The following is an 11,113-nucleotide window of genomic DNA, read 5'->3' on the forward strand; positions in this document are numbered from 1 at the left end:
GAATACTTGGTAGCTGTTGGCGAAACTCGGAATAACAAGGTTTGACAAACAAGACGCCGGCTCGAAATGTCAGCCCAGCCCAGACCTGGCTGAGCCCATCATCTAGCAAGGCACACAAGGGTATTCGTACCTAGGTAGGTTATGAGCTGCTCTCAGGGTCAGGGACGGTAGATTGGAGGCAAAAAGGTAATGGAACGGTTACAAGATCTAAGCCATGCCAGGCGGCAGGCGGCAGGTAGCCAGACCCGAGAGACTTTCACGCTCGGGTCGGGTCTCCAAGATCTCGGCCCAGGTGATGAAATATACAAGTCCTTCGTCCTTCGCAACGTGCCCCCCAAGAGGAGAGGGCGAACGATAAGGGAAAAGCGCCAACAGCTGCTTGACCCATGGCACCACGCCTTTCATGGTTGGTGGAATGATAGTGTGGAAGTGTCAGGTCCGCTCAGAAAGAAGCGGGCACGATTGGCCGCTACGACACGACCCTCTCAAGGTTTTGAGGCCTGGAATGATTACCTAGGTATGGCAAGTGATGACACTCGTAATCAAGCCCCTACCTACATACGAGTACTTGTACTCGCTACTCGGTAGAAATAATAGGTGTACCTAGTAGTATGTAACCGAGTCGAGGGGGACCTGGCCAGAGATGGAGTACCTATACCGAGTGCATACCGAGTCGTTGTAGGTAGCACCTTCTTGTAGTTAAAACTCACAGGTAATAACACCTACCCTACTTGTAATAACCGCCTCACTGGATCCCACGCTTTAGGCATGTCCAGTGACTTCCTCTTCATGTGACAGACACCTGATTTTTGATTTTTGGGCTCCTCATCGGCCCACTCCGTCACTCACTCCCTCGGCCGGGCTGGATCTGGATCATTTGTTTAGCTGGGGAGCACCTGGTCAGTGGTCAACTGCCCACCGCCCACCTCTATCAAGTAGTCATTCTTACACGATTATTAGAAAGCGGCCATGTACTACTTCCAACCTCACTACGACTACTACTAACCAGCCAAGAGGTTACATACAACCTATGGATCAACTCAGTCCGCATCTTCGGGGAAAGAACGGTTAAGGAATTTCGGTCAGGTGTCGAGTTGATGATTGACCCTCTGGCTGCTGTGAGGAATTGATTTGGGGGATTGGGGCAGTTGATCAAATGAAATTACCTCGCCTGACCCGCGTACCGAAGGTACCAGGTACATGCCTGGTGAACAAAAGAGGAACTGGAACTTGAACTTGGGGACTATGTGGGACTCTCCGCGGTCATCCCTACATACAGTACAAGTACACACCTACCTCTGTACCAACCTCGTATTGTAGATGGTAATTATTATTAGACTGGTCGAGTCAGAAGCAGTCGACGTTGTTGCGTTTTCTTTCATATATTTTCTAGGGAGATGAGCTGCCTCGCCGTCGCCTATCCTATACCGAACATTCCTACTGCTACTCGGTCCTTGTACTCCGTATGTACACGAGTAGTCATAGTAGTGTATATCTTTTGGTAACGACATGGACCTCGTACTGCTCGTGTACTCCGTCTCCGTCTCCTGCAGACCTCTATCCCTTTGGTGCGTGTGATCCCGTCTCGGTGCCCAACTGCAACTGCGGTCCCTGTCCACCTGACCTGTTTCTCGCCATCTTCTCCGCGTACCTACAGTGCTATACTCTTGACCATATCTCCTAATGGAATTCAAGTTGCACTCGTAGTCCTCCGCACCATATTTCGCGCTCCACTGATCTTTCATCATTTCCCTGTCCTCTTCGTTTCCGAGGTGGAACCTGGTGATCTCATTCTCCATTGGACTGCCGACTTGAGACTCGAGAGCGTATCGACTCCTAACATATCTGAAGGGCTTCCCTGGGCCCAGAATCCTTTTCGGTCATTCCTGTTAAGCCTGGCTGGCGGTGGGCCTATCTCTGTTGTTCAGGGGGACCCACGTCTTCTCTACCGGGAATCTGGGAATGAGGTTTGCCCCTCCAAGCCTCCACCGCCCACCAGCAGCAAGTCATATTCCTTTCACCTCTGACAAGTTTGGGATTTGGTCAGGTGGATGTTGTAAATTGTTCTCCTCTCAGAGGCGACTGTCCCTGATTCCTTAGTAACCTACTTGTACAAGTAGTAGTACCGGTCCCAACTATTTGGAGAGGGACCGCCACTTTGACGATTCTGGCCTTTCACCATGTCGGGAATAGAGTCCGAGAAGGTTCACAGATTACGGAAGGAAATCAACCAGAGACACGGAATCTGCCCGCCAGACGCGTGCGGCTTCCGAATTCTCCGAGTTGGTCGTTTCATCTTGGTCCTCGCTTGTGCGCGTTGGTGTCCTCAAAGAGTCTTAGGTTGCACCTACGAGTATTCCGTAGGTACTCATGCTCAGTACAGAAGACGTAACCGTCTTTTCCGCTCTTTTCCACATCTGTGGATGCGACTGCAAAGGTCATAGGCTCATGGCCGCGAGTTGTGATCCACCAATCATTTCTCGGAGTGAGCCACACGGATCGCGGAAATCCTGTCTTCGCATCATTCTTTCATCTCCGAGAAAACGTCTGGTGAAACGGGGAGCCTCGAACGTGGGTTCATTGATAATGGTCGCGGTATTCCGTGTGAGGGTTCCCTGTAGAAGTAGAAACACCAGACCAGCGTGCAAAGAATTTGTCCGTGCCGGGAGGTAGTCGGTGGTCGCTTTACACAGGACTTGAGCGCCCAAGGGACTTTAGTAGGAAAATGCTAATCTGAAACGCCAATCCTTTATGAGTACTCGGTACGACCATGTTCAATGGCTGGTCTTCAGGGTTGCCAAGCTCGCGTCTTTCGTACAGTAGGTTTGTCGGTTGCACTTCTCGTATCACCTGCTCCGTCCCGGGGAGGCCCCTCACACCCGAGCCGGAATGCCCCGGATCGAGATGCCACGCATTCCGAGTCAAGTATACCTCCAGCGGCTGGTCGCGTTCCTCCGAGAGCACCTCAGGCGAGGAAGAGTCGGACTTTAGGTGGTGTCGCGGCGCGCTTAGGCACTTGGACAAATACAGACATTGATAATGGGGAGGCAGCCTGGATTGGGAATAAAGGAGGGCTCCATGCTGCGTGCTTACCCAAAGACTACGTGAGTGCCTACGATACGAGTACCTGCCCTTGGGTGCTTGAATGCAAGTAACATGCGAGCAATATGCGGTGTTAGCTACAAGGTACCTAGGTATGGCTGGGGGGTGGGAATCCAGCTCAGGAACTCTTACTCGTAGGAGGCGCCGGAGGTACCTCGAGCGGAAGCGCTCTGATTGTGTGGACCCCAAAGAGGATATGGTCTCCAACTCCATTTGCCCAAATTCCCAGTATTTGCTAGGGACAACGATCAGTAACTCCATCGATCAGCCACTCACGACCTCGAAATTGTTATTATCCTGCAGCTGCTCCTATTGTATTGGGATGCCCTCGATGACGATGATGATGACGATGATCCTCGGGTGGTTGGGCAGCAATCTTCTTGTCCAATTCACCAACAATGATAGGGGTGACCTTGTTCAGTTTTAGCCCTCAACAGAGACGACGATCCCTCTGCCCTGGTCTCCGAGGTTGGGGATGCGCTTCACTGGCGTTTGCGCACCTACCGAGGCCTCCGCCCTACCCTACCTTATCGATCTCGTAATTTTAAGATTGGAGTCTCAGTGGACATGACACAGAAAAGAGAGGGACACAAGTCAACACAAAGCATGCCTTGCAGCGATCCCCAACCCCAGGCGTCGTCATTGGACTCTCTCACATAAACGCAACCGCATACCGAGTAGTACACCTTGCGCAATTGTCGATGCCTGTGTTGTTGGGTACACAGCCGATCGACTGTCCGGAATCGGTTACATCAACCTTGCTCCCAGTTTCAATGCGAGTCAGACATCGAAAGTCAGTGGCGGCCTTGTCAAGGGGCCAAGGTTGAATTTCGTTTCGAAGAGTGGTTTCTCGTATTCTACAAAAGAGCGATGGGGACGAGGTTTCACTCGTTCCACGACGAGAGTAGTGTCTGGGAGCTACGAGTACTCGTGCGAGTAAGTAGTCGAAGCATATTTTCCCTTGCCTCTCAACATTCACGCCAGGAAATAAATGGGCCGCTCTTCAGCTTCTTCAAGTAAAAGGTGCTTGTTGGAGAACTCACCTTCTCCCGAGTGGCTTTTTTCCACCATTCACCGCCACCACCAGGCCCAGTGTTCCCCGCCAACTTCATCCACGTGGCGCAGGCCCAGCAGAGCGGCACCGAGTGCTCAAAGGTTGTGTTCCTTGCAGGCTGGCTCGGTCCCTTCTTGGGCATATCGACCGCCTAAACGAGCCGGCCGAAACGGCGCGTCGTCCCTTTTCGGGCCTCTCCCGCAAGCCACTCTGACGACAATGGGTGCATTCCGATTCCAACTCGTTGACTCGTAAATACTGGCTCGTCAGACTCTTATTCCGCTTCGATGCGAGGCACAAAGGAGGCCTCGATTAGCGATCGGATTGTACGCAGATGCCCTTGTTCACTCCAACCACCGATACCGTACACTCGGGATTCATGTCCTCGGTACAAGTACACGAACTTGAATTGTTTGACAAAGATATCCACGGGATTAGGATTTCATTTCCCGTGAGCCACCACGCTAGCTACAAACAAGTACATGTCCTCGTACAATTGCAAAGACGTCTGAGATAAATTCATCCACCGAATACCAAGGACCGGCGCGTGAGAAATGATAACCCTCTGGACATTGAAGCATGTTCCCTTGAGCAATCCTCTAGTGCTCCACCTCCTTTTCTCCTTGTATGCTCAATTTCGGCTTCTGGATTATTCGAGACGTCTTCTTTTTTCCACGGCCCAAGCCCCACATTCCACGTTGACTCGACACAACCCTGCAAAAGCTGGGTAGGGTTACAGTATACTTGTACCCGCCTAGGAGAGGGCATGGGTAACCCCCGTACTCTTACTTTAACGAGTACTCGTAGGAACAACAGAAACCCAGGGTATCCAGAATCCCTTATGATGCTGTGTCTGATCCTGCATTCGAACTAATCCAAGTGATCGTCGAGGTTTGGTTTGCCACTACTTCCTTGGTAGATGTGTTGTTGTGGCAATACACGCGTTCCTCGAGATCCATTCTTTGAAGGACGCATTGACAATAGTCAAGACTACACGAAGCAGCCGTCGGTGTTCAACCGGTATAGGTATCCGTGGCCGCCCAAAAAAAGCAACCTCTTACAAGCTGGTGGCTGAATATAAACATAGCTTAAGGTTGGACTTGGACTTTGCTGCCCAGTGGTGGGGCTTGAGCGGACCTATTCTGATGGTAAGATTTGAGGCCTACCTGTACAAGTACACAGTCATGAATGTGCGGTCAGTGAGGAAGGTTTGCTTCAGATCGAGTCAGTCCGACCCACGCTTGGATAAGTTGTGCGACGTTTGGTGGCGACAAGCCCAATTGGCATGGAACATTCGTCACTCAAGTCTGACAGATAATAATATGCAGACAAGTACGCCACAGATCGTCCAAGGAGAAAAGCACCCTGGCTCTGCTGAAAGAAAAGAGTTTCCGCGAAGACGGAATCGGACTCGGCAAGAACCTAAACGTGGAACCTTTTAGCTGCAAATCTACAAATGCATACAACCAAGGAGGTGGTAAACAAGGGGCGCACGGAGCCAACTTCTGGGTTTCCGGGAAGCGCAGCATTGGACCCAAGGCCTTGGTTCTGGTATCACGCTACTTGAAGTTTACGCAGTCGCAGTCGCAGTCGCAGTCGCAGTGCTTGCTGGATTGACCAACGATATCGCAATCACCAGAGCCCATTTCTGTTTGTTGCTATACGAGCATGGCTTGATGCCAGAGTCCTCCAAGCAACAGGAGTGGACTTGAGAGGTCTGGTAGGTCACAGGGGCCGTTCACTAGTGTCCTTGGTCAGGTTGCAATGTGGGAGGCAGGACACGGGCACGGCCCTTAGAAGAAGATATTCAGAAGCCAGACAAGTACCGAGTACAAAGACAGAGACCAACTGCCTTCTCGGACTAAGGCCAGACACCAGAGACCAGGCCAGAAATCCACTCCTCACTATCCATTCCTCCCTTCCTCCACCATCCTTGGCCCCTCAGATCAGCAACCACCAAGCTCGCATAATAGGCCAATGCATATCACAGCCCGCAATGAGACAGAGGGTGCATGACCAGCCACCTGCCCAATGACTACACACAGCTTGCCAGTCATTCAACACGCCCCATAGTGACTGCAGTGCGTGAGTGCCTGGTATTGTCTTCAGTTTGACCGCCATAGATTGTACACCTTGTGATTTCAAGGCCATCTCCAGTGCTCGGGGCGTCGGCCGTAGGCGTGGTGGGGCTACTTTCCGATAGGAGGAAGCGAATTTTCTCTGACGAAGACCCTCAGGAACAAGAACTCCTTCCAACCTAGGGAAGAACGGCCTCTGGGCAGAATACCAGCCACCCACCAGCATCTCCGAGCTGAAATGAAGCGGAACCTTCCCAGTAATGCCTCCAACAAATGGTGGTCTACCCTTTGTCGTTGTGTTCTGGCGTCCTTGGAAGCCTTCAATCGGTGGTTCTCGGTTGGCAAAGCCGCGCATCAGCCACAGTCTGTGCTTGCACCAGAATCGGGATGGAGCGATACTTGTTCTGTGGTGCATGTACCAAGTACCAAGGGAGGGGTGGAAAAGCATCACACTATGCAATCCTTCAATCAATCAGAGCCTCTGCCAGTGTTAGCCTTCTCTTGTTGCCACGTGGGCCAAATGGGTCCCCCCCTCCTCGATAGCAGCTGGTCTTGGTCCAAGGTCGAGAGACGGCGCGATCACAACATTGGCAAATCGGCGTCAATGGATGGCTAACTCGCAGGTGGCAAGAAATGGTTCTGGCGATAGCGCATGGAGCCCGTTGCTCCTGGAAATCTGCAACTGCGCCAAAACAAGGAGGTCATCAACCAAAAAACCCCGACCAGGCCACATTTTCGGATCCAGCAGGTGGACGGAGAAAGAACTTTTCTCAAACCCAATTCCACACGGAGTAAATGGGCGTGGTGGACCAGGAGCGGATCCTCAACCCTCGCTCGTTGCTTGTGATAGCGAGGAAGATCAAACGACGGATCTGAGACCCAGCAAGTCGAGGGGGCCACCCACGGTTGCAATTGGATGGGCAGCTTATAGGTACTCGAAGTAGGTGGGAGTGGCAGGCCCTGGCGAGCGTGGCGGGCGATGTCGCCCGGGAAAAGGTTTTACGAGCAAGCCTACGACTCGTACCGAGTACTTTGCAGGTAGGCAAAGCCCGTGCCAGGATCGGACATGAGGGGTCGGTCAAAGACGGAGATCACCAGGAAGTCCGGCTCCCGAAGCGAAGTCGCAACACCCGCCCGTGGCACGCGTGGAAACCCAAGCCCCATTTGTTCCCATTGACTGCACTCTGAGCATCTCTACATACTTACATACAGGTACATAGATCCGAGTATGATCCGACACAGTACAAGGATCGCGAGACCCCTAGCACTTTGATCGTCTGCATCATCACTCATACAAATACTGTACACGGCCAGAACATCCGGGAGCGCAGCAAAGACTGCAGGAGCAAGGGCTATTTGTCTGTCACTCTGCGACTTATCTCCTCCACCCCGCCGCAGGGCCTGAACCCCTTCTCGCTCGCCTCATTTTCTTCTTAGCACCACAATTGGCTAGATGTGCAAAGCTCAAGCGAAGCACAACCTTTCCTCACCGCGTCCTCCGAATTTCCCAACACGGCCAATTTACCCAGTGTCCTTGGCTCTATCCATCATTCCTGTTGGAACACACGCGCGTGTGGGCAGTAGACAATAACTTTGGGGGCTTCTACTACTCTTTGCCAAATGATGGTCGATCTTTTCGCATTTTACGGAACAAACAACAGCTAATCCTGGTGACAATCCTGGCCAGAATTTTCGCACTCGCCTGTTCTAAGCAATGCCTTCGATGCGCATCAAGCAGTCACATTCTCGTCTTGGCCTCAAAAGTCTACTCGAGGCCTGCCACCCTTCTCATTCTACGAATTACGATCGATGCAAGGTGACCTCTCGTTGCTCACGCTTGGTTAGGATCAAGAATTGACAGCTGTCAAAAGGACCAGGTGAACCATATCACGAGACAGGTTTGGAAGCACAGTGAAAAAGGTTGTGAGTGATGCAGCGCAGCCAATCGCTTGAGTTTGTGCGTCACGGAATTTTTTCGCAATGTCGCTCAGGCTCATAGATCGTCCACGCCTAAAGTCCCTTGCTTCTGTAACAACAATTGGCGAGCGGACCCTGGCTGTGTAAGAGGAAGAGGTGAGGCGAATATCACTGCCCTTGACGACATCTTCAGTCCGTGCGCACTTTTCACTAGATGACAGGGTTTCTCGAAAGGTTGTGGTTGAGTTTCGATCCGAAGTTTTTGATCCGATCATAAGGATGGATAGTGGTGGATCTGGGCACTCAAAGTCTGTTTCCCAATGAAACTAGGCACGTTGCAATGGTCTCCTACCCCTCAGGAGAGGCAGATTCAGGTATGTCCCCCGTATTCAGTCTCAATGGCTCTTTTCTCAATTGGGGGACGGTTCAAACGTCATCGACACGAGATTGACAGGTCGACCGCGAATACTGCATGCCATGGTGAATAAGCTGGGTGGATAGCCCGGTCACACAAAGCCACCCCGGACCCCGTCCAACGGTGGACGTTGGAATGTGATGCATCACTTCGTTTGCTTCCCTTGTGACCTGGTCAGTGCATGCATGGACTTTGCAGCTCCACTTAGGGAAAGTCTCAAAAGAGGAATGCCGAAGTTTGAAAGGTGTTGATGGAGCAACTCAGAACTACATCAGGCAGAGAAAAAGCAAACAAAGTCAGTAGACGACCGGGTCAAACAAAGTGAGGATCACCCGAAACTGAGCCTCAGTCACTCGTCTCGACTCTGGTGCCTGGGGGAGATGACGCCGTTGGAGCCAGCTGGTGGATAGTCCAGCCACAACTGCTTACGAGCCACTTGTTCGAATTCGGTCCATCATCAACTGTCACACTGTTCACATTTTCCCACCCTTGTCACCGCCAGACGACAAGATGAAGTCCTTGACCAGTTGAAGCGCGGCAACCGCAAACGCCACCATATTGGCCTGTCTATCACTTCCCAACCCCGTGTCTAGATCCTTGTTCACACTACCCTTTTCGCCCACCACTGCCAATGCGACGTAGCCCCTGTAGTTTTCCGCCTCGTATCAGATTCACATGCTCCCTATTGAGGCGCAGCTAGGTGAGAGGCGGATAGGGCGGGATCTGTACTTACGGTTGTCTGTTGGGAGTCTTGCCACTGGCGGTTGGTCCTGCTGTTCCTGACTGTTGTGTTGAGAGCAGTCGAGTAAGCGAGAAAAGTCTCCATTGTCCAGGCCTTGAGGGCTTCGCCCTGTCCGGCGAGATCGACAGATGTAGGGGATTGTAAGGAGTACGTACCTCACCGACACAATAAGTTCCTTGCAGCGTTGCTCTCACGCTCTTTGCCAGGTCTTCCACCAATTCCGGGGTAGGTCCATCATAATTGTCGATGTTCTGTTGCGTCCAGCCGGCGAAGGCAATCCTGGATTGTAACGTATACAGTGTCAATCCACCCTTGTAGATCCTGCTTGCCCCAGGGGTTGCAAGCAGTGAGGCGGAAATGAGTCCTCCTGCGGCGGTCTCCGCCACGCATATGGTCTCGCCTCGAGACTTGAGGAGGGACGCAACGTCTTCGGCAGCCGATCTGAGCTGGGGCGGAGGGAACTCTGCGGATGACATGGTGCTGCGGTGGGTGATATCGGTGCCGTGGAGTCTGGATGCCACAAGGGGGCTGCAAAAGAGACGCTGCTGCGAGATCTGGGACAATAGGAGTCTACGAGAACAGACCAAATACATCAACGATGATGGATGATGACCTTGACAGATTCAAGTTGGTTATGTTTGGAGTCGGGTTTATCAATCATCAAATGCGGGGATTCTTGCTTCTGTGATTGCAGCCTCGGAAGCAGCGAAAACAAAGATATCCGGGCAGACATACCAGGTTCTATCTTCCCCAGCTACGACGACGACGATGATGTTCCTCGATCCCAAGATGATACACCTCTGGGAGCTGTGGGATCCATCAACTTGTTCACATTGTGATCGCCAGCCATTGAGCTTTGGTATACGAGGTACACTTGAATAGTGTAACTGGTCCATCACTTTCTCACAAGACCTTGTCAGATTCAACGCCGCTCACAGGCTGGTTGCTCAGTGCCCAACCTCTGTCTTCTTCCTCTGCTCGATACCCTTCTGGCCTCCTGCCTGTGTCTTTCAAGTTCTTAATCCTACTTACCGTCCTTCTTTTGGAAGACTGCGTTGAAGAGACCGCAATCCCCTGTGTGCCCATTTGTCCTCTATCCGAATGCTCTTCGAACCCGACTGCCTTCCCCTGACTCTTCTTTTCGAACCATACTATCTCAGCGAAGCCCGATGCCAGCAGTGACTTGCCAACTGTACAAGTCTTGTCCTCTTTGAAAAGAACAGCAGATATCGAGTCCTACACTAGTCTCCTCGTTTGCCCAAACCCGACCGAGATTTCCCTCCTTGTGGTCCCTCCCCCTGGGTTGATTCTCTCCTGTCCCAGAGCGCAGTTTACCCCATAGGCTACGCACACACCACGTTCTTTTGCGTCGATGTTTTCCTTTTCATCCAACATCTCCCGAATCTTGGGTACATGGGCTCCTCTTGAGAGCTGGAATGAACCGTCTTGCTTCAAGATCACGAGTGCGAGAGAAAGCATTCCCCTGCATCAACCGAAGACAATCTGTGATCTTTGGATAGCAGTCCGCACACTTCCCGTTCCGTCATGCCAATAACCAATGCCCTGAAAGGACTATCAAGTTGACTTTAGATGTTTATAGGACAAACATTCGGCGAATATTGGTGGCGAAGTTCACGAGACTGACCTAATTTGACCGTTACATTGTTGCAGTCTCAACTGACCAAAAAGTACCTTTCCGAACCTGCTCACTTACCAATACTTCTTTTCAAAGTCCTTAGGTATGTTTGCCTACGAAGAGGAGACGATAGGGAGCCAGAGTCATGTCAAAGAGGCGACTCTGTGAC

The 11,113-nt window shown here is 51.8% G+C and overlaps 1 protein-coding gene across 1 annotated transcript; it reads right to left on the bottom strand.

The window, feature by feature from the left end:
* Nucleotides 1-9,039: 9,039 nt before the first annotated feature.
* Nucleotides 9,040-9,784, bottom strand: Z517_10111 (uncharacterized protein; the record flags this gene model as incomplete). The annotated part of the gene is made up of 3 exons (XM_013423724.1): nucleotides 9,040-9,211; nucleotides 9,300-9,349; nucleotides 9,464-9,784. 3 exons carry the CDS (start codon nucleotides 9,782-9,784, stop codon nucleotides 9,040-9,042), a joined length of 543 nt encoding a protein of 180 aa, XP_013279178.1.
* Nucleotides 9,785-11,113: the final 1,329 nt, after the last annotated feature.

This window comes from Fonsecaea pedrosoi (assembly GCF_000835455.1).
Source record: "Fonsecaea pedrosoi CBS 271.37 unplaced genomic scaffold supercont1.7, whole genome shotgun sequence".
NCBI lineage: Eukaryota > Fungi > Ascomycota > Eurotiomycetes > Chaetothyriales > Herpotrichiellaceae > Fonsecaea > Fonsecaea pedrosoi.